The sequence below is a fragment of the Neodiprion virginianus genome, chromosome 5, assembly GCF_021901495.1.
Source record: "Neodiprion virginianus isolate iyNeoVirg1 chromosome 5, iyNeoVirg1.1, whole genome shotgun sequence".
Taxonomy (NCBI): Eukaryota; Metazoa; Arthropoda; class Insecta; order Hymenoptera; family Diprionidae; genus Neodiprion; species Neodiprion virginianus.
The window spans coordinates 5,211,642-5,234,604 of record NC_060881.1 but is presented as its reverse complement, the minus strand read 5'-3'; the positions used below and the strand labels follow the sequence as shown (position 1 = coordinate 5,234,604).

At 39.9% G+C, this 22,963-nt stretch overlaps 2 protein-coding genes and 1 long non-coding RNA gene across 4 annotated transcripts; 2 read left to right on the top strand and 1 right to left on the bottom strand.

Moving 5' to 3' along the window:
* Positions 1-469: 469 nt before the first annotated feature.
* Positions 470-3,241, bottom strand: LOC124304572 (INO80 complex subunit B). 2 transcript variants are annotated; one of them, XM_046762974.1, is made up of 7 exons: positions 3,036-3,241; positions 2,649-2,817; positions 2,185-2,374; positions 1,865-2,098; positions 1,537-1,709; positions 961-1,149; positions 470-825 (listed from the first exon to the last, which is right to left on the bottom strand). In XM_046762974.1, exons 1-6 carry the CDS (start codon positions 3,079-3,081, stop codon positions 1,002-1,004), a joined length of 960 nt encoding a protein of 319 aa, XP_046618930.1. In that variant the 5' UTR covers positions 3,082-3,241; the 3' UTR covers positions 470-825; positions 961-1,001. The 2 variants fall into 2 exon arrangements, with proteins under 2 accessions (XP_046618930.1, XP_046618929.1); XM_046762973.1 differs by having other exon boundaries at positions 470-1,149.
* A 203-nt stretch (positions 3,242-3,444) lies between these two features.
* On the top strand, positions 3,445-4,659 carry LOC124304573 (60S ribosomal protein L38). The gene is made up of 5 exons (XM_046762975.1): positions 3,445-3,520; positions 3,693-3,730; positions 3,930-3,990; positions 4,200-4,322; positions 4,587-4,659. The coding sequence occupies exons 2-5, from the start codon at positions 3,728-3,730 to the stop codon at positions 4,610-4,612; spliced, it is 213 nt and encodes a 70-aa protein (XP_046618931.1). The 5' UTR covers positions 3,445-3,520; positions 3,693-3,727; the 3' UTR covers positions 4,613-4,659.
* A 1,456-nt stretch (positions 4,660-6,115) lies between these two features.
* On the top strand, positions 6,116-10,173 carry LOC124304574 (uncharacterized). Its single transcript, XR_006908224.1, has 5 exons — positions 6,116-8,074; positions 8,173-8,365; positions 8,552-8,764; positions 9,055-9,223; positions 9,750-10,173. It is a non-coding gene; the product is annotated as an uncharacterized LOC124304574 (long non-coding RNA).
* The last annotated feature ends 12,790 nt before the right edge of the window (positions 10,174-22,963 follow it).

The window sequence follows — 22,963 nt, the reverse complement described above, 5'->3', positions numbered from 1 at the left end:
ATAACAAATGCATCTACAAATAAATATAAGCAATACCGTCAATTAATACTTTTATATTTGAATAATATTTTTCAATTTTTAATACTTTCGACGGAATAGTTCGTGCTCGCTACAAATAGTTATGTATAATCGTCGTTATTCTATTTCTTTACGGTAAGAAGTAAACAACTTTTCGAGATCAAAGCATAATTCTTGCATTGGCTAATAGAAAAGGAAAATCGTAATTTTTCGTCAACACAACTGATCTGTAATATCATACGTTATTCGTATCATACATATATATTAGACTTTTAAAATAGAAATATTATTTTTACTTTTATATTTTTGATTACACTTAAAAATTGAGAAACTCATTATGTAAATATTGTTGTACCATACACATGAAAATAATATTAAACAGTTATACAACTATAAAATAATATAAAAAAACATACCTATAGGATTAATGTATAGAAATAATTTACCAATGTGATGTTTAGATAAACTATTATTACGTATACATGTATAAAGGAAGCAAAAAAGTATACATATATTACTTAGTAATATTGATTATTACAACAACCTCACAATGGATGATAATATACACAATTTGTAATTTACCATAAAAATGTTGAAAGAAGTTTTTACTTATTTTTTTGCATACATGTAAATATAATATTCATTTCGTTACTTAAGTTATAAATATTATTATCTTATCGACGGTTTTGTTCGTCTGATTTCCCGTCTCATGTAACAGGGTGACGAAAATTCGAGCTAATATCAAATTCCATGCCACGCCCACCAACATTTCTTGGCAACTTCATGTTCTTCCGACCTGTCGCCAGCCTGTATGAGCACAGCCATAATTATTCAGTTTACCTTTATGCGCAAACCGTCAACTTGGCGTCGAGTCTAATTGCTTTAAATGACGTGATATTAATAATATCACTAATCACTATTTGTCAACAGAACCTGATGTACCTGCGTTGCAACTATGAGAAAACAATTTAAATGGTTGATCATCACGTGGTGACAAGTCGTAAGTGGGAAGATATATTAGCCTTGTAACATTCTAAACTGCAGAGTGGTATTCCCGTTTTTGAACAGGAGTATTTCTTCGGATTTTTGCAGCTGTTTACACCGCAAAGAATAACCGACGTTGGTTGTTCTCTAAAATAAAAAAAAAACAATAACTTATGAATTATCATAGTTCGCAGGATTGTGTGTGGCTATGAACATTTCACTACATTATTGTAAAGGGAATTTGCCTCAAGGTTCAGTCCAACTCTCAAAAACTCAACCCTGACCCAAGACCAATTACAGGTAAAATGAAAATAATCTTTGCAATCGCATCGATTACGCCTGATTGAAACGAAAGTCAAGTTCTTAATAAGCGATCCAAATTAGATATGGATAGATTATTTCCAATGGCAGCAAAGGGGTATGTGTTTGTTGTATAATATTACAGATAGATAGCAGGTGTAAAATAAAATAAAAATTGATTATTTTCTAGTCAAACAGCTCAATATCCTTGATGTAGAAATTCATTTTACTCACTGTCGGGTCGAAGGCAAAGGGAACTCTTCCCCGGGGGGTAAAGAGATTGAGCTTCCCTCAAGTGTTATACGATAGCTCACTAGTGGAACTTGTCTTCTTGAAGGCTTTCCCTTTCCCAATATTTTCGAAGCTTTAGATTCTTGTTTCTTCAGTAATCTTTCCATAGTTTTTTTCTGTAAATATGTGCCAAAATAATTCAGAGTGTCAAATCAGTTTATCTATTTGATTTCACACAGTCTGCTAATATATGCTTTAAGTGTAATTCCTGTTTCTGATACACTTTTTAATCAAATTTCCAGATTTGTTGCATTACTAAAATTTAGTTTACCTTGTCTTTCTCACGTTTTTCATCAGCCAGTTGTTTTCTCTTTTGCGATTTAAGAGCAGCTTTCTGAATTGCTTCAGCAGTCATTACTTTTTCTTTGTAGCCAGATGGCAGAGACATCAATTGTTCAACGCTAGAGCTGGGCTCTGTGTCGGTCTTTCTTTCAAACATAGCTCGCTGCCGAGCTGTCATTAATTTTGGATCCTTAGGTTTGATTTTTTTCAATTCATCGTCAACCTGAAGAGTGAAAATTGTTCACAGAATTAATTATTATTACTATATCGTTATCTGTTAGAGACATTGTATTATGGAAAATAACTGACTTCCTCAAGCTTTCCGGATTCAATGGCATCGAGCCAACGTTCCTCTTCGCTACTGGTGCCACTTTCTTTTCCCTTGTTACCTTTAGATACCTTTTTCTTCGAGGCTGCTTTAGGCGAGGTTGAAGTGCTTGGTCCAGGCACTGCCACGATTGGTGGCTTGACTGTCTTATCTCGGATCTTGTCGACAGAACTGTAATTTACCAATTTATAAATAAAAATTGTCCTCTACTTCATATTTTTACATAAGTGAATCAAAGAGTTTTTTTATATTCTTTGGATATTAAAGGAGGATTCTGCTGTTGAAAATGGTTTCTTTTTACAATTTTTTTTTTTCTTTTGGTATGGTGCAATAAATTTTTCTTGAAACCATACAGCAATTAATTTGCAAATATTTAGCTGTAAGGGGAAAAAATGGTATTGTCAAAGTTCATATTATTAAGTTTGAAATATTTATCACTATGAACATTTTTTCTCCCTCCTTTTTCACTTTGAGCCTGATGGCTTTTTTCCTGTCTGCATCTTGTGCAGCAGCATTCATTAGTTCATCGATATCTTCTTGTGCCAATTTTCGTTTCTTGTGCTTTCTATGTTTATGCTTCTTGTGCTTCTTCTGAGGCAATACATCGCTGGTATCTAAATGATTAGAGAAAAAATTTCAGTTGGATAATATTTTTAGCAAATATAAAATCCGAGAAGTATCAAGTAAAAAATAAGGTAAGGGTTTCTAAAAACTAAATATATTGAAGTTTTGGGGCCTATTTTAACGCATTAAGAATTTCTTATTGCGAGCTTGTGACCGAAATATAACCTCTAATCCAAAAACAAGGTTACAAAAGTGACTCTGTACGAACCAATATTGATTTCCTCGTCTGTACTCATCTCTTTGGGTTTTCCCATCGTTAGATGTGTTTCAACGTCGTCACGTTACACGAATGGCATTAGAAATCCTTTCCACAAAAAATTATGTCACACGCTTTGACAAGTTTGACAGAATGTGATTAAAAACAAATGACCGGTCGGTAACTACAAACGCAGCTCACGTGGTAGTAAATGGTAAATGGTATTGGATCTGAAACACTGATCCAAAATCAGGAGAATACGCCAGTCAAGTAGCCACTAAATAACAGGTACAAAATTTAATTAAGTATCACTAAATACGTTGAAGAAATAACTCAATTCCTACATAAATAATAGGTTTTTTGTTTCCAGATGAACGAGTGGTTTTATGATTCTATAATGTCCAATGAACTGAGTAAATAATTTGAGGAAACTAGTATATACGTATGTACAGTTGACGGCGGGGTTCAGTTCTTTCTTCCGGCAAACATCTGTCGCGGTGAGTGAAACTCGGTGTCAGGTTGTAAAGAATCTATCATTATCAAGTCAATCCCACTGTCGTGGTAGTCAAATTGTGTAGAAAATCATTGCCTGATAATTAATTGGCTTATCAAGTGTGTAATATCAGTACTTCGTTTATTATACTTATTCTATTTCCACATCAGTTTCAGGCACTCACGTCGTGTCACACATAACCAAACTTAAAATGGTAAGTGATTTGTTTTCATTGATAAGCTCAACTAAAATTATCGTGACTCAAGAGTGGAATGCTTCCTGAAGGCATTCGAGTATTCTGATTGTTTCCACAGAATTGAAAACAAGAGATTTATACATTTCAGTGATACAAGTATCTTGGACATAACCTCAAAATCGATTTTACTATAGTATCTTTTTCTCTTCTTTTACAGCCACGTGAAATCAAAGAAATTAAGGACTTCCTTCTTAAAGCCAGGAGGAAGGATGCCAAGTGTGAGTTACAATTAATTATATACCACAAAATTTGATATTTCATCAAGTTTCTAGACTCTGTTTACATGGGTGTGTATACATAACCATGCAGTCAGAATATAGGTGCCAAATCGGCCCTACTTTTGCTGGTAGTGAATAATCATACCGTGTCATATTACCTAATCACAGAGTAATTTGCTGGTACTTATATATAATTTTTTTTCATATAGCCGTTAAAATAAAGAAGAATGCTGAAAACGTCAAATTCAAGGTACGCTGCTCAAGATTTCTCTACACTCTTGTCATCACCGACAAAGAGAAGGCAGAGAAACTAAAACAATCGCTACCACCTGGTAAGTAATTTAGGCAATATTATATTATGTCCGTGTTAATTCTGGTCTAGGCACACTTTGAGCCTATTTTCTTAAATGTAGATTTTACTCACATCAATGATCCTGTCGTGTGAACTGATTTTACTCTTTTATGGAATCTAAATAACTAAATTCAATTATTACATTTAAAGTTTATTCAAAATCTCAAGTCCTACACTTGTGTCAGTATCAAAACAATTAAGATTCAGCAATGTCATTAACAAAGAATTATTTTTGTTTTTACAGGTCTTCAGGTTAAAGAAGTCAAGTAAACCACATATACTTGTAAACGTGAAATAAAAATTCTGTATAAAAGTTACACACCGCTAGTACACGTGATTCATTTCTAACATTTTTCCTGCTCAGTTCTGAAAATTTCTTACCTAATTTGTTCCATGAAACTAAACAATACGTGTAGTACACTTAATTGTCACGTTCTTACTTTCAATTAATTACAACATGTGAAACCAGTGATAAAATAGCTTTCTGAACAATCTCATGTCTTATGCCAAATCAAATAGCGCAGCGGGTTCACCAAATCATTGCCTCCACCATTGATGTGTCTAGTATCAATTAGTATTTGCATGACGGTCGTGGATTTTAGTGCATTTTTGGCACGGCTGACCCAAAAACTGTTTCCTCCTCTCGAACATCGAGGAATTGAGCTGTTTTTTCTCGTAAGAAGCCGCCTGCATTAGTTCCAACTCATCGTAGGTGTCTTTGCAGACATTATCGCTGCTACACGAAGGTCGTTGATCGCTAGGATAGCCTCGGCAGCAGTGATGCCTGATTTGACACTGTTGTTCGTCGTGTTGAATTCCCCTCTTCAAGTGTCTTCCCAACAAGCAATACTTCCGTTGACAGGGTCGAGCCTGCTGCTTCATCTGTTGCGAGAACAGCATTCCCAGCTCGTCATAGCTTTCACTCAGCTCCGAGTCGTCCGTTGATTCTCGGTGCAAGGGAGCTGGTGCATCGCCTTTGCAGGCGTTGCTGTTACCCTGCGTATCGTGTTGTTCAATCGGCTTCTGGGGCTCGACAACGTGTTTCTGATCGGAATTCGCTTCGGAACCAGAATCACTCCGACAACTAGCGCTGTTACTGGTTTCCTGGTTGCAGACTTGCGGCGAAGTGTTGACCTGGACGTCTTTCAACGATTCGCAATGCTCGTCCAAACTTTCGCGACACTGGATCTCCGCCTGTTGGGCATGGCAATCCGATTCCTTGGCGATAAGGAAGGACACTTGGGACGGCGTTAGGTGCACGGAATCTATTTCCGAATTTGTTAGCGATTCCATCAGCTCGCGTTCCGAGTTTGTTAATCGAACATTGGAGATACCCTTGGAGTGTATTTTATCTTTTATCATTTCCAGTCTCGTCATCCTTTGGTGTTGGTCATTTACCGAGTCGTCGTAGGGCAGAAGATCTGCTCGGGATGCGCATATCGTCATCGTCGTGATTTCTGAGGATGTCAGACAGCTCGGTAGGGTTTGTTCGGGTTTGGTCAAATCGGTCTGACAATCGGCGTCGATTTTATCTTTCGATAATACCAAATCCAATTCATCGGTTGCAGCTTCACGGTGGCGTAGTCTATCCGACTTTTCAGCGGTCAGTGATGACTTGTTCGTTGAGTCCATGTTCAGTATCTGCATTTCCGACGGTGATAACGACAGGATGAGACACCTCTCGCTTTCCGTCATCATCACCGTGTTGAAATCTCGAATTTTCCCCTGGAGCTTCTTAATATTTTTTTGCCTCTGGATAAGCTCCTTATCGCAATCGGTCGAGAGGATGAAATTCTTCTCGGAAATTGATATATGAAGTTTATCCTGCTCCCGTGGGGTCAAACTTGCCAACAATTTGTATTCCGAGGAACTCAATCTTGGGCTACATTCCTTCCATGGTAGCTTTGATAACTTTGTTTGCAGCGTGATTATCCGCATATTTCGATGCTGCGAGGGCGAGGGCCACATCACTTGCCTCTCGCAATCGGAGGCTGTGTAAAACCTTACGTGGTCTTCAGTCAAACCCAGTTGAGCCAGCTCAAACGGAGTTAAGCTGAGAAAAAAGCTTCGCTCGGTCTTCGACAGATCCAAACGTGAAATGTCGCAGTTCACTTGAGTAAGCTTTTTTTCGATCTCTTTTATCCCTCGATTTCTTTCGCGGGGCTCCAGCCGTTGCTGTAACAAATTTCTTTGGGATTTTGATGCCACGAGGAATTTGTATTCCGAATCAGTTATCCCTAGTTTTTTCTTTTCCTTGTCATCGATCTCTTTCAAGAATTTCTTCTCCCCGCAATCAAGCTCCAAATACTTTCTATCCTCGTGAGAAATCTCCTCGAACCTTGACGTCATTTGCTTCATTATAACCTGCCGCTTTTCCAACGGATCGCTAACCATAAGCTCCAAATCCCTGTCCGTAACCGGAAGTAATAGTCTCTCCGACGGGGATAACTTCCTTATCAATTTCCTCTGTGCTTCATTTAATGTTATATTTCTGTGATTGTCCGGTCCAATTTTCTCCAGCCTCTTTCTAAGATCGATCAGGAATTCCCGACGACCCTCGTAAGCCAGAAGTTTTCTCTTTTCACGATCAGAGGCTACCAGAAACTTGAAGTCCGAATCTGTAGTAGGAAGTAGATCTTTTTCAGCGTCGGTCAGAGACTTCAGAAGGTGTTGCTCCTTCCTACTCAAATGAATTATCTTCCTTTGAGTAGGACAAGTTTTCTGCAAAAACGAGTTGGGATGTAGCTCCTTGGTGGCTGAATTACAATGAAATCTATATGACTTGACCGAATAATTCGAACTCACTTGCAATCGTGCCATCAGCTGCCGAAATTCGCGGCGTCGTTGGTCTCTGGAATGATCCTTGTGTGTTTCAAATTTCTTTTTCAAATATTCGATCGGCGAAATCTGTCTCAAACCTAAGCCACATCTAAAAGAATTCCAGAAGGAACGATCGGGGTCAGCGAGTGCGGCGAAACAGGATCTGGAACCTCCTCCGCATTGTCGGTCCTGTCGTAGCCAGGATTCTTCGTCAAACTCTTGCCTGAAGCGACGAATGAGTCCGTGGATTGACTTAGAAAAATGAGCGGCAATCGATAGGCTGATGCGATCGAGTGGAAATTTTCTCAAACTACATTACTCGATCGTTAAATCGTGTGGGCTCCAGGATTGTGTACCGGAAATTAGTAAAATGTCCGCCTCGCATTCTCGCGTACAAGAACTTATAGCAACAAAGGCAAAGTGTGGTCATCGATATGACCATAACGATCGTAATCATCAGCTTCTGGAAAACGGTTTGTGGTGGAATACCATCTGAACCAGTTTCATCCAAGGCTGGTCTCGCAGGTTCGACTCTAATGGAGTTTTCATCGTCCTTGCGAAGTACTCTGAGAAACAAATTATCACCCCTTAATAACAACTGCAGAAAATTGGACTAGCAAATATCAGAAGAACAGTTTGTTTTTATACATGAACGTACGCCGTGCTTCCTCGCATGTAATTCTCCTCCCTAGTCAACTGACTCTGGTGAATAAACTGGTTGCGTCCAAGCCAGTAGGCCAAATCATTCCTACCGATTTCCTTCAGCGCTAACTCAACGCGGTGATGAGCCTTCTCGGATAGGTTTTGAGGGTTTTCAAGCCAAGATATTAATAAACGTTCGCAATCGAATTTTCTCCGGAATCTCGAGCTCCGAGAGAAATCGGCACGTCGCTGAGGATACGGCAGAAGAAGGTAGTCAGATGATGTTATCCAGTGAAATCCGCATGGCTAATTAGTGACTATAGACATACAATATGGTTTTCAATGACCCGCTGCTTTTTTCCTTGTAGCAATTTGTAAAATAGTACACATTCATCTGGTCCAAGGTTACTTGACACGTACTCCAATTCAGGTGCTAATTGGATTTGATACGCTGCTGAGGTTACCTTATGCGTAAAAAATCGCTGGTCAGTACGTTTGGTGCAGAAGTTAATGGCCTGTACAGATTACCTGAAGCCAGATGATGATGACACTCCAGCTACGGTAATGCATCCTTAATTTTTTCGGAAATCCGTATCATTTTCTACAGTAAAACCATCGAATAAAAATAGGATGAAAGACATTGAGCATAAGCCGTGTCACATACATGATCAAAACAATTGATGTGTCTGTTCGTACTCGGAAAAGATAAATGGGTTCTTTGAACGAATACAAAGAAACTTCGTTCAGGTTGAACGGTGTAATGAAGTCAACCGATCATTTCCCCGCACAAGCGTTTATTTCAGTGTACTTGAGGCGAAACTATGCGGATTTTAGACCCACCTCAGACCATCAGAATCGTGCCTTGATGGATTGCGAATAAGAGGTAGACGAGAGTACCAAAATATGGGCCTTGAGAAAAAAAAAAGTCCTGTTGAGAAGTGAACATTGGGTGACAAATACGTAAGAAGTTATTCAAACTGAATTTCGAAAATAAGTTTCCACTTAAAAGAGGCATTGGGGATTTCTGCCGCTACATAAACTCGCCACAGAGAATAGTTTTGAGTCATGAAATGAATTGGTGTAAGAACCTTTTCCCACTGACAAAGACGCCGGTGTTTGGGAGGACAAACATCTGAGAGAACACGACGAGAATAAGTAAGAATTTGACATTTTTTGGAAGTAAGATTTCATTCACTGGGCATAGCAAGTTAAAACTTAAGAAATCCGAAGTAATTGACCTTTCTTTTTAGGCGATTTTAGAGGAAATTTTTTTTCTTCAACCACTCTTGACTAATTGGACCTCGAGGGGTTCGAAAAGGGTACTTAAACGGACGAACGACTGACAGCTGAGAATATGGGGAGAAATATTTGCTGGCCAATCTATCACTTTTGTTCTGCTGCTCGCAGCGACTATAAACTGTAAGCGATCATTTCCTCACGTAAAATTATGTAGATCTAGCGTTTCAATGAATTTATTTTTTCGGCACACGCATGAAAGATTAGCTTTGTGTCGTCTGTTTCCGATCGGTAAAGTATAAACACTGTACATAGTAAATACCAAAAATACGGTAGAAAGTCTTTAATCCGTAATTTTTTGTGCAGTTTTCAAAGTATACATTCATCTCCGGTCTCGGTTATGTTGGCAAAGATGCCTGAATTTAGATTTTTTGACGTCTTCTTGCCAATAGCGGAAAAAATAATGTAATATCCACAAACTGAACATGTCTTGAATGATGTTTTAAATCCGTATTACGAGACGTCGGCTCCGCTTTGGCTCGGTCAAAACGCTGGGCTTAGGCGCGTGCCTCGGCAAAGTAAAATTCATCATTTGTGAAAAACTGCAAATTTTAGAATAAAAGAATCTAGTGGAATTAGGCGTGATTGTTCTGTATTTTAAGAGCTGAAAGATTTTCATCTCAAAATCGATTTGAATAATCTTTTGTAGACTAATTGGATCTCGAGGAGGAGTGCCAGAAAGTGCTCTAGAAAAAGCAAACGTCCAACAGTTGAGGAAGTATAAAGAAATTGCGTTGAGAATTGGTTTTTACTCATTTTAATGGATGTTACATGAGATGAAGACAATACAATAACATACATAATACATCACAACATGTCAAAAGTGTGTTGCACCTGTTCACATGACAAAACTTATGCTCTACATTAAGATTATGATAATAACTACGTAATATGATGTTATTCTTATCCTGCCTAACATAAGACATTATAGACTACACCTATTTCCTCACATAATAATTAGAATTGTAGTGTCATATTCAAACATATTTTTGCTTATGTCTTTGTCGTTTACTCTAATTGTATTTGTTAACTTATGATAACTACACACTCTAACTCAAACACTTGTACTAGAATTGGAGAAAAATATATAAACCTAAACGTTGGGTTATGATTGTGTGATTTTTCTTCCCCACCTTTTCAAGAACCAGTCAAAGATATTATAAGGTTCGGTCGTAACTTTTGATACGCTGCTTCCAGAGCAAAATACTTATTATTGAGCGATTCTAGAGTTCTGATCGAACCAGAAGAATTGCTAAAGAAACATATACAGCAGCGAAGGTCCAACTGCTCGTGACGTAATGAAACATTTCCGCATTTTTCGACGTAAAAATTCCAGTCACGCTGCTCGCAGCGTATTGAGACTAAGCCCAATCAATATCTCGCAAACTTACGTCGGAATGGTGCCAGGAAGAATTCATTCCAGCACTTTTGAAAATCGCGAAAATTTTCGCCAAAAATACAAAGGGGTTAACCTTCCTTTATTTTTGACCGAAAAATTTTTCGTCTTGGAATTCATTTGTATGACCCTTTCCCGACCAATTGGACCCCCAGGAACTCAGAAAACACGGCGAAAAGAGCGTGGGACCAACAGGAAAGTAATTACGCAGGAAAAAGCAGCTGCTGAAGAATGGCGAAAACTCAGGTTCTCGTTTTTTGGCTGTAACTTTTGATCTGTTGATCGCAGCCTATTGGAACTGCGCCCAATCGATTTCTCTCGCAAAATTACGTCGGAATAGTGCCAGTAAGAATTTATTCCAGCACTTTTGAAAATCGCGAAAATTTTCGCCAAAAATACAAAGGGGTTAACCTTCCTTTTTTTTTGACCGAAAAATTTTTCGTCTTGGAATTCATTTGTATGACCCTTTCCCGACCAATAGGACCCCCAGGAACTCAGAAAACACGGCGAAAAGAGCGTGGGACCAACAGGAAAGTAATTACGAAGGAAAAAGCAGCTGCTGAAAAATGGCTAAAACTCAGGTTCTCGTTTTTTGGCTGTAATTTTTGATCTGTTGATCGCAGCCTATTGGAACTGGGCCCAATCGATTTCTCTCGCAAAATTACGTCGGAATAGTGCCAGTAAGAATTTATTCCGGCACTTTTGAAAATCGCGAAAATTTTCGCCAAAAATTCAAAGGGGTTAACCTTCCTTTTTTTTTGACCGAAAAATTTTTCGTCTTGGAATTCATTTGTATGACCCTTTCCCGACCAATTGGACCCCCAGGAACTCAGAAAACACGGCGAAAAGAGCGTGGGACCAACAGGAAAGTAATTACGAAGGAAAAAGCAGCTGCTGAAAAATGGCGAATACTCAGGTTCTCGTTTTTAGGCTGTAACTTTTGATCTGTTGATCGCAGCCTATTGGAAGTGCGCCCAATCGATTTCTCTCGCAAAATTACGTCGGAATAGTGCCAGAAAGAATTTATTCCAGCACTTTTGAAAATCGCGAAAATTTTCGCCAAAAATACAAAGGGGTTAACCTTCCTTTTTTTTTGACCGAAAAATTTTTCGTCTTGGAATTCATTTGTATGACCCTTTCCCGACCAATAGGACCCCCAGGAACTCAGAAAACACGGCGAAAAGAGCGTGGGACCAACAGGAAAGTAATTACGAAGGAAAAAGCAGCTGCTGAAAAATGGCTAAAACTCAGGTTCTCGTTTTTTGGCTGTAATTTTTGATCTGTTGATCGCAGCCTATTGGAACTGGGCCCAATCGATTTCTCTCGCAAAATTACGTCGGAATAGTGCCAGTAAGAATTTATTCCAGCACTTTTGAAAATCGCGAAAATTTTCGCCAAAAATTCAAAGGGGTTAACCTTCCTTTTTTTTTGACCGAAAAATTTTTCGTCTTGGAATTCATTTGTATGACCCTTTCCCGACCAATTGGACCCCCAGGAACTCAGAAAACACGGCGAAAAGAGCGTGGGACCAACAGGAAAGTAATTACGCAGGAAAAAGCAGCTGCTGAAGAATGGCGAAAACTCAGGTTCTCGTTTTTTGGCTGTAACTTTTGATCTGTTGATCGCAGCCTATTGGAACTGCGCCCAATCGATTTCTCTCGCAAAATTACGTCGGAATAGTGCCAGAAAGAATTCATTTCAGCACTTTTGAAAATCGCGAAAATTTTCGCCAAAAATACAAAGGGGTTAACCTTCCTTTTTTTTTGACCGAAAAATTTTTCGTCTTGGAATTCATTTGTATGACCCTTTCCCGACCGATTGGACCCCCAGGAACTCAGAAAACACGGCGAAAAGAGCGTGGGACCAACAGGAAAGTAATTACGAAGGAAAAAGCAGCTGCTGAAAAATGGCGAATACTCAGGTTCTCGTTTTTAGGCTGTAACTTTTGATCTGTTGATCGCAGCCTATTGGAAGTGCGCCCAATCGATTTCTCTCGCAAAATTACGTCGGAATAGTGCCAGAAAGAATTTATTCCAGCACTTTTGAAAATCGCGAAAATTTTCGCCAAAAATACAAAGGGGTTAACCTTCCTTTTTTTTTGACCGAAAAATTTTTCGTCTTGGAATTCATTTGTATGACCCTTTCCCGACCAATTGGACCCCCAGGAACTCAGAAAACACGGCGAAAAGAGCGTGGGACCAACAGGAAAGTAATTACGAAGGAAAAAGCAGCTGCTGAAAAATGGCGAATACTCAGGTTCTCGTTTTTAGGCTGTAACTTTTGATCTGTTGATCGCAGCCTATTGGAAGTGCGCCCAATCGATTTCTCTCGCAAAATTACGTCGGAATAGTGCCAGTAAGAATTTATTCCAGCACTTTTGAAAATCGCGAAAATTTTCGCCAAAAATACAAAGGGGTTAACCTTCCTTTTTTTTTGACCGAAAAATTTTTCGTCTTGGAATTCATTTGTATGACCCTTTCCCGACCAATAGGACCCCCAGGAACTCAGAAAACACGGCGAAAAGAGCGTGGGACCAACAGGAAAGTAATTACGAAGGAAAAAGCAGCTGCTGAAAAATGGCTAAAACTCAGGTTCTCGTTTTTTGGCTGTAATTTTTGATCTGTTGATCGCAGCCTATTGGAACTGGGCCCAATCGATTTCTCTCGCAAAATTACGTCGGAATAGTGCCAGTAAGAATTTATTCCAGCACTTTTGAAAATCGCGAAAATTTTCGCCAAAAATTCAAAGGGGTTAACCTTCCTTTTTTTTTGACCGAAAAATTTTTCGTCTTGGAATTCATTTGTATGACCCTTTCCCGACCAATTGGACCCCCAGGAACTCAGAAAACACGGCGAAAAGAGCGTGGAACCAACAGGAAAGTAATTACGAAGGAAAAAGCAGCTGCTGAAAAATGGCGAATACTCAGGTTCTCGTTTTTAGGCTGTAACTTTTGATCTGTTGATCGCAGCCTATTGGAAGTGCGCCCAATCGATTTCTCTCGCAAAATTACGTCGGAATAGTGCCAGAAAGAATTTATTCCAGCACTTTTGAAAATCGCGAAAATTTTCGCCAAAAATACAAAGGGGTTAACCTTCCTTTTTTTTTGACCGAAAAATTTTTCGTCTTGGAATTCATTTGTATGACCCTTTCCCGACCAATAGGACCCCCAGGAACTCAGAAAACACGGCGAAAAGAGCGTGGGACCAACAGGAAAGTAATTACGAAGGAAAAAGCAGCTGCTGAAAAATGGCTAAAACTCAGGTTCTCGTTTTTTGGCTGTAATTTTTGATCTGTTGATCGCAGCCTATTGGAACTGGGCCCAATCGATTTCTCTCGCAAAATTACGTCGGAATAGTGCCAGTAAGAATTTATTCCAGCACTTTTGAAAATCGCGAAAATTTTCGCCAAAAATTCAAAGGGGTTAACCTTCCTTTTTTTTTGACCGAAAAATTTTTCGTCTTGGAATTCATTTGTATGACCCTTTCCCGACCAATTGGACCCCCAGGAACTCAGAAAACACGGCGAAAAGAGCGTCGGACCAACAGGAAAGTAATTACGAAGGAAAAAGCAGCTGCTGAAAAATGGCGAATACTCAGGTTCTCGTTTTTAGGCTGTAACTTTTGATCTGTTGATCGCAGCCTATTGGAAGTGCGCCCAATCGATTTCTCTCGCAAAATTACGTCGGAATAGTGCCAGAAAGAATTTATTCCAGCACTTTTGAAAATCGCGAAAATTTTCGCCAAAAATACAAAGGGGTTAACCTTCCTTTTTTTTTGACCGAAAAATTTTTCGTCTTGGAATTCATTTGTATGACCCTTTCCCGACCAATAGGACCCCCAGGAACTCAGAAAACACGGCGAAAAGAGCGTGGGACCAACAGGAAAGTAATTACGAAGGAAAAAGCAGCTGCTGAAAAATGGCGAATACTCAGGTTCTCGTTTTTAGGCTGTAACTTTTGATCTGTTGATCGCAGCCTATTGGAAGTGCGCCCAATCGATTTCTCTCGCAAAATTACGTCGAAATAGTGCCAGAAAGAATTTATTCCAGCACTTTTGAAAATCGCGAAAATTTTCGCCAAAAATACAAAGGGGTTAACCTTCCTTTTTTTTTGACCGAAAAATTTTTCGTCTTGGAATTCATTTGTATGACCCCTTCCCGACCAATTGGACCCCCAGGAACTCAGAAAACACGGCGAAAAGAGCGTGGGACCAACAGGAAAGTAATTACGAAGGAAAAAGCAGCTGCTGAAGAATAGCGAAAACTCAGGTTCTCGTTTTTTGGCTGTAACTTTTGATCTGTTGATCGCAGCCTATTGGAAGTGCGCCCAATCGATTTCTCTCGCAAAATTACGTCGGAATAGTGCCAGAAAGAATTTATTCCAGCACTTTTGAAAATCGCGAAAATTTTCGCCAAAAATACAAAGGGGTTAACCTTCCTTTTTTTTTGACCGAAAAATTTTTCGTCTTGGAATTCATTTGTATGACCCTTTCCCGACCAATAGGACCCCCAGGAACTCAGAAAACACGGCAAAAAGAGCGTGGGACCAACAGGAAAGTAATTACGAAGGAAAAAGCAGCTGCTGAAAAATGGCGAATACTCAGGTTCTCGTTTTTAGGCTGTAACTTTTGATCTGTTGATCGCAGCCTATTGGAAGTGCGCCCAATCGATTTCTCTCGCAAAATTACGTCGGAATAGTGCCAGTAAGAATTTATTCCAGCACTTTTGAAAATCGCGAAAATTTTCGCCAAAAATTCAAAGGGGTTAACCTTCCTTTTTTTTTGACCGAAAAATTTTTCGTCTTGGAATTCATTTGTATGACCCTTTCCCGACCAATTGGACCCCCAGGAACTCAGAAAACACGGCGAAAAGAGCGTGGGACCAACAGGAAAGTAATTACGAAGGAAAAAGCAGCTGCTGAAAAATGGCGAATACTCAGGTTCTCGTTTTTAGGCTGTAACTTTTGATCTGTTGATCGCAGCCTATTGGAAGTGCGCCCAATCGATTTCTCTCGCAAAATTACGTCGGAATAGTGCCAGAAAGAATTTATTCCAGCACTTTTGAAAATCGCGAAAATTTTCGCCAAAAATACAAAGGGGTTAACCTTCCTTTTTTTTTGACCGAAAAATTTTTCGTCTTGGAATTCATTTGTATGACCCTTTCCCGACCAATAGGACCCCCAGGAACTCAGAAAACACGGCGAAAAGAGCGTGGGACCAACAGGAAAGTAATTTCGAAGGAAAAAGCAGCTGCTGAAAAATGGCTAAAACTCAGGTTCTCGTTTTTTGGCTGTAATTTTTGATCTGTTGATCGCAGCCTATTGGAACTGGGCCCAATCGATTTCTCTCGCAAAATTACGTCGGAATAGTGCCAGTAAGAATTTATTCCAGCACTTTTGAAAATCGCGAAAATTTTCGCCAAAAATTCAAAGGGGTTAACCTTCCTTTTTTTTTGACCGAAAAATTTTTCGTCTTGGAATTCATTTGTATGACCCTTTCCCGACCAATAGGACCCCCAGGAACTCAGAAAACACGGCGAAAAGAGCGTGGGACCAACAGGAAAGTAATTACGAAGGAAAAAGCAGCTGCTGAAAAATGGCGAATACTCAGGTTCTCGTTTTTAGGCTGTAACTTTTGATCTGTTGATCGCAGCCTATTGGAAGTGCGCCCAATCGATTTCTCTCGCAAAATTACGTCGGAATAGTGCCAGAAAGAATTTATTCCAGCACTTTTGAAAATCGCGAAAATTTTCGCCAAAAATACAAAGGGGTTAACCTTCCTTTTTTTTTGACCGAAAAATTTTTCGTCTTGGAATTCATTTGTATGACCCTTTCCCGACCAATAGGACCCCCAGGAACTCAGAAAACACGGCGAAAAGAGCGTGGGACCAACAGGAAAGTAATTACGAAGGAAAAAGCAGCTGCTGAAAAATGGCGAATACTCAGGTTCTCGTTTTTAGGCTGTAACTTTTGATCTGTTGATCGCAGCCTATTGGAAGTGCGCCCAATCGATTTCTCTCGCAAAATTACGTCGAAATAGTGCCAGAAAGAATTTATTCCAGCACTTTTGGAAATCGCGAAAATTTTCGCCAAAAATACAAAGGGGTTAACCTTCCTTTTTTTTTGACCGAAAAATTTTTCGTCTTGGAATTCATTTGTATGACCCTTTCCCGACCAATAGGACCCCCAGGAACTCAGAAAACACGGCGAAAAGAGCGTGGGACCAACAGGAAAGTAATTACGAAGGAAAAAGCAGCTGCTGAAAAATGGCGAATACTCAGGTTCTCGTTTTTAGGCTGTAACTTTTGATCTGTTGATCGCAGCCTATTGGAAGTGCGCCCAATCGATTTCTCTCGCAGAATTACGTCGAAATAGTGCCAGAAAGAATTTATTCCAGCACTTTTGAAAATCGCGAAAATTTTCGCCAAAAATACAAAGGGGTTAAACCTTCCTTTTTTTTTGACCGAAAAATTTTTCGTCTTGGAATTCATTTGTATGACCCTTTCCCGACCAATTGGACTCCCAGGAACTCAGAAAACACGGCGAAAAGAGCGTGGGACCAACAGGAAAGTAATTACGAAGGAAAAAGCAGCTGCTGAAGAATGGCGAAAACTCAGGTTCTCGTTTTTTGGCTGTAACTTTTGATCTGTTGATCGCAGCCTATTGGAACTGGGCCCAATCGATTTCTCTCGCAAAATTACGTCGGAATAGTGCCAGTAAGAATTTATTCCAGCACTTTTGAAAATCGCGAAATGTTTCGCCAAAAATACAAAGGGGTTAACCTTCCTTTTTTTTTGACCGAAAAATTTTTCGTCTTGGAATTCATTTGTATGACCCTTTCCCGACCAATTGGACCCCCAGGAACTCAGAAAACACGGCGAAAAGAGCGTGGGACCAACAGGAAAGTAATTACGAAGGAAAAAGCAGCTGCTGAAAAATGGCGAAAACTCAGGTTCTCGTTTTTAGGCTGTAACTTTTGATCTGTTGATCGCAGCTTATTGGAACTGCGCCCAATCGATTTCTCTCGCAAAATTACGTCGGGCTAGTGCCAGAAAGAATTTATTCCAGCACTTTTGAAAATCGCGAAATTTTTCGCCAAAAATACAAAGGGGTTAACCTTCCTTTTTTTTTGACCGAAAAATTTTTCGTCTTGGAATTCATTTGTATGACCCTTTCCCGACCAATTGGACCCCCAGAAACTCAGAAAACACGGCGAAAAGAGCGTGGGACCAACAGGAAAGTAATTACGAAGGAAAAAGCAGCTGCTGAAAAATGGCGAAAACTCAGGTTCTTGTTTTTAGGCTGTAACTTTTGATCTGTTGATCGCAGCTTATTGGAACTGCGCCCAATCGATTTCTCTCGCAAAATTACGTCGGAATAGTGCCAGAAAGAATTTATTCCAGCACTTTTGAAAATCGCGAAATTTTTCGCCAAAAATACAAAGGGGTTAACCTTCCTTTTTTTTTGACCGAAAAATTTTTCGTCTTGGAATTCATTTGTATGACCCTTTCCCGACCAATTGGACCCCCAGGAACTCAGAAAACACGGCGAAAAGAGCGTGGGACCAACAGGAAAGTAATTACGAAGGAAAAAGCAGCTGCTGAAAAATGGCGAAAACTCAGGTTCTCGTTTTTAGGCTGTAACTTTTGATCTGTTGATCGCAGCTTATTGGAACTGCGCCCAATCGATTTCTCTCGCAAAATTACGTCGGAATAGTGCCAGAAAGAATTTATTCCAGCACTTTTGAAAATCGCGAAAATTTTCGCCAAAAATACAAAGGGGTTAACCTTCCTTTTTTTTTGACCGAAAAATTTTTCGTCTTGGAATTCATTTGTATGACCCTTTCCCGACCAATTGGACCCCCAGGAACTCAGAAAACACGGCGAAAAGAGCGTGAGACCAACAGGAAAGTAATTACGAAGGAAAAAGCAGCTGCTGAAAAATGGCGAAAACTCAGGTTTTCGTTTTTAGGCTGTAACTTTTGATCTGTTGATCGCAGCCTATTGGAACTGCGTCCAATCGATTTCTCTCGCAAAATTACGTCGAAAAAGTGCCGGAAAGAATTTATTCCAGCACTTTTGAAAATCGCGAAAATTTTCGCCAAAAATACAAAGGGGTTAACCTTCCTTTTTTTTTGACCGAAAAATTTTTCGTCTTGGAATTCATTTGTAAGACCCTTTCCCGACCAATAGGACCCCCAGGAACTCAGAAAACACGGCGAAAAGAGCGTGGGACCAACAGGAAAGTAATTACGAAGGAAAAAGCAGCTGCTGAAAAATGGCTAAAACTCAGGTTCTCGTTTTTTGGCTGTAATTTTTGATCTGTTGATCGCAGCCTATTGGAACTGGGCCCAATCGATTTCTCTCGCAAAATTACGTCGGAATAGTGCCAGTAAGAATTTATTCCAGCACTTTTGAAAATCGCGAAAATTTTCGCCAAAAATTCAAAGGGGTTAACCTTCCTTTTTTTTTGACCGAAAAATTTTTCGTCTTGGAATTCATTTGTATGACCCTTTCCCGACCAATTGGACCCCCAGGAACTCAGAAAACACGGCGAAAAGAGCGTGGGACCAACAGGAAAGTAATTACGAAGGAAAAAGCAGCTGCTGAAAAATGGCGAATACTCAGGTTCTCGTTTTTAGGCTGTAAGTTTTGATCTGTTGATCGCAGCCTATTGGAAGTGCGCCCAATCGATTTCTCTCGCAGAATTACGTCGAAATAGTGCCAGAAAGAATTTATTCCAGCACTTTTGAAAATCGCGAAAATTTTCGCCAAAAATACAAAGGGGTTAACCTTCCTTTTTTTTTGACCGAAAAATTTTTCGTCTTGGAATTCATTTGTATGACCCTTTCCCGACCAATTGGACCCCCAGGAACTCAGAAAACACGGCGAAAAGAGCGTGGGACCAACAGGAAAGTAATTACGAAGGAAAAAGCAGCTGCTGAAAAATGGCGAAAACTCAGGTTCTCGTTTTTAGGCTGTAACTTTTGATCTGTTGATCGCAGCTTATTGGAAGTGCGCCCAATCGATTTCTCTCGCAAAATTACGTCGGAATAGTGCCAGAAAGAATTTATTCCAGCACTTTTGAAAATCGCGAAATTTTTCGCCAAAAATACAAAGGGGTTAACCTTCCTTTTTTTTTGACCGAAAAATTTTTCGTCTTGGAATTCATTTGTATGACCCTTTCCCGACCAATTGGACCCCCAGGAACTCAGAAAACACGGCGAAAAGAGCGTGGGACCAACAGGAAAGTAATTACGAAGGAAAAAGCAGCTGCTGAAAAATGGCGAAAACTCAGGTTCTCGTTTTTAGGCTGTAACTTTTGATCTGTTGATCGCAGCCTATTGGAAGTGCGCCCAATCGATTTCTCTCGCAAAATTACGTCGGAATAGTGCCAGTAAGAATTTATTCCAGCACTTTTGAAAATCGCGAAAATTTTCGCCAAAAATACAAAGGGGTTAACCTTCCTTTTTTTTTGACCGAAAAATTTTTCGTCTTGGAATTCATTTGTAAGACCCTTTCCCGACCAATAGGACCCCCAGGAACTCAGAAAACACGGCGAAAAGAGCGTGGGACCGACAGGAAAGTAATTACGAAGGAAAAAGCAGCTGCTGAAAAATGGCTAAAACTCAGGTTCTCGTTTTTTGGCTGTAATTTTTGATCTGTTGATCGCAGCCTATTGGAACTGGGCCCAATCGATTTCTCTCGCAAAATTACGTCGGAATAGTGCCAGTAAGAATTTATTCCAGCACTTTTGAAAATCGCGAAAATTTTCGCCAAAAATTCAAAGGGGTTAACCTTCCTTTTTTTTTGACCGAAAAATTTTTCGTCTTGGAATTCATTTGTATGACCCTTTCCCGACCAATTGGACCCCCAGGAACTCAGAAAACACGGCGAAAAGAGCGTGGGACCAACAGGAAAGTAATTACGAAGGAAAAAGCAGCTGCTGAAAAATGGCGAAAACTCAGGTTCTCGTTTTTAGGCTGTAACTTTTGATCTGTTGATCGCAGCTTATTGGAACTGCGTCCAATCGATTTCTCTCGCAAAATTACGTCGAAATAGTGCCGGAAAGAATTTATTCCAGCACTTTTGAAAATCGCGAAAATTCTCGCCAAAAATACAAAGGGGTTAACCTTCCTTTTTTTTTGACCGAAAAATTTTTCGTCTTGGAATTCATTCGTATGACCCTTTCCCGACCAATTGGACCCCCAGGAACTCAGAAAACACGGCGAAAAGAGCGTGGGACCAACAGGAAAGTAATTACGAAGGAAAAAGCAGCTGCTGAAAAATGGCGAAAACTCAGGTTCTCGTTTTTAGGCTGTAACTTTTGATCTGTTGATCGCAGCCTATTGGAACTGCGTCCAATCGATTTCTCTCGCAAAATTACGTCGAAATAGTGCCAGAAAGAATTCATTCCAGCACTTTTGAAAATCGCGAAAATTTTCGCCAAAAATACAAAGAGGTTAACCTTCCTTTTTTTTTGACCGAAAAATTTTTCGTCTTGGAATTCATTTGTATGACCCTTTCCCGAGCAATTGGACCCCCAGGAACTCAGAAAACACGGCGTAAATAGCGTGGGACTAACAGGAAAGTAATTACGAAGGAAAAAGCAGCTGCTGAAAAATGGCGAATACTCAGGTTCTCGTTTTTAGGCTGTAACTTTTTATCTGTTGATCGCAGCCTATTGGAAGTGCGCCCAATCGATTTCTCTCGCAAAATTACGTCGAAATTGTGCCAGAAAGAATTTATTCCAGCACTTTTGAAAATCGCGAAAATTTTCGCCAAAAATACAAAGGGGTTAACCTTCCTTTTTTTTTGGCCGAAAAATTTTTCGTCTCGGAATTCATTTGTATGACCCTTTCCCGACCAATTGGACCCCCAGAAACTCAGAAAACACGGCGAAAAGAGCGTGGGACCAACAGGAAAGTAATTACGAAGGAAAAAGCAGCTGCTGAAGAATGGCGAAAACTCAGGTTCTCGTTTTTTGGCTCTAACTTTTGATCTGTTGATCGCAGCCTATTGGAACTGCGCCCAATCGATTTCTCTCGCAAAATTACGTCGGAATAGTGCCAGAAAGAATTTATTCCAGCACTTTTGAAAATCGCGAAATTTTTCGCCAAAAATACAAAGGGGTTAACCTTCCTTTTTTTTTGACCGAAAAATTTTTCGTCTTGGAATTCATTTGTATGACCCTTTCCCGACCAATTGGACCCCCAGGAACTCAGAAAACACGGCGAAAAGAGCGTGGGACCAACAGGAAAGTAATTACGAAGGAAAAAGCAGCTGCTGAAAAATGGCGAAAACTCAGGTTCTCGTTTTTAGGCTGTAACTTTTGATCTGTTGATCGCAGCTTATTGGAACTGCGCCCAATCGATTTCTCTCGCAAAATTACGTCGGAATAGTGCCAGAAAGAATTTATTCCAGCACTTTTGAAAATCGCGAAATTTTTCGCCAAAAATACAAAGGGGTTAACCTTCCTTTTTTTTTGACCGGAAAATTTTTCGACTTGGAATTCATTTGTATGACCCTTTCCCGACCAATTGGACCCCCAGGAACTCAGAAAACACGGCGAAAAGAGCGTGGGACCAACAGGAAAGTAATTACGAAGGAAAAAGCAGCTGCTGAAAAATGGCGAAAACTCAGGTTCTCGTTTTTAGGCTGTAACTTTTGATCTGTTGATCGCAGCCTATTGGAAGTGCGCCCAATCGATTTCTCTCGCAAAATTACGTCGAAATTGTGCCAGAAAGAATTTATTCCAGCACTTTTGAAAATCGCGAAAATTTTCGCCAAAAATACAAAGGGGTTAACCTTCCTTTTTTTTTGACCGAAAAATTTTTCGTCTTGGAATTCATTTGTATGACCCTTTCCCGACCAATTGGACCCCCAGGAACTCAGAAAACACGGCGAAAAGAGCGTGGGACCAACAGGAAAGTAATTACGAAGGAAAAAGCAGCTGCTGAAAAATGGCGAATACTCAGGTTCTCGTTTTTAGGCTGTAACTTTTGATCTGTTGATCGCAGCTTATTGGAACTGCGCCCAATCGATTTCTCTCGCAAAATTACGTCGGAATAGTGCCAGAAAGAATTTATTCCAGCACTTTTGAAAATCGCGAAATTTTTCGCCAAAAATACAAAGGGGTTAACCTTCCTTTTTTTTTGACCGGAAAATTTTTCGACTTGGAATTCATTTGTATGACCCTTTCCCGACCAATTGGACCCCCAGGAACTCAGAAAACACGGCGAAAAGAGCGTGGGACCAACAGGAAAGTAATTACGAAGGAAAAAGCAGCTGCTGAAAAATGGCGAAAACTCAGGTTCTCGTTTTTAGGCTGTAACTTTTGATCTGTTGATCGCAGCCTATTGGAACTGCGTCCAATCGATTTCTCTCGCAAAATTACGTCGAAATAGTGCCGGAAAGAATTTATTCCAGCACTTTTGAAAATCGCGAAAATTCTCGCCAAAAATACAAAGGGG

Bases quoted from the DNA above. Each gene is read 5' to 3' on its own strand.
- LOC124304572 (XM_046762973.1), bottom strand. From the start codon at position 3,081: ATGGGAAAACCCAAAGAGATGAGTACAGACGAGGAAATCAATATTG. The intron at 1,710-1,864 runs GTAAACTAAATT...ACATATTTACAG, and splicing joins AAAAACGTGAGAAAGACAAG to AAAAAAACTATGGAAAGATT. The intron at 1,150-1,536 runs GTGAGTAAAATG...TTTTTATTTTAG, and splicing joins CCTTTGCCTTCGACCCGACA to AGAACAACCAACGTCGGTTA.
- LOC124304573 (XM_046762975.1), top strand. The intron at 3,991-4,199 runs GTGAGTTACAAT...TTTTTCATATAG, and splicing joins CAGGAGGAAGGATGCCAAGT to CCGTTAAAATAAAGAAGAAT. The intron at 4,323-4,586 runs GTAAGTAATTTA...TTGTTTTTACAG, and splicing joins AAAACAATCGCTACCACCTG to GTCTTCAGGTTAAAGAAGTC.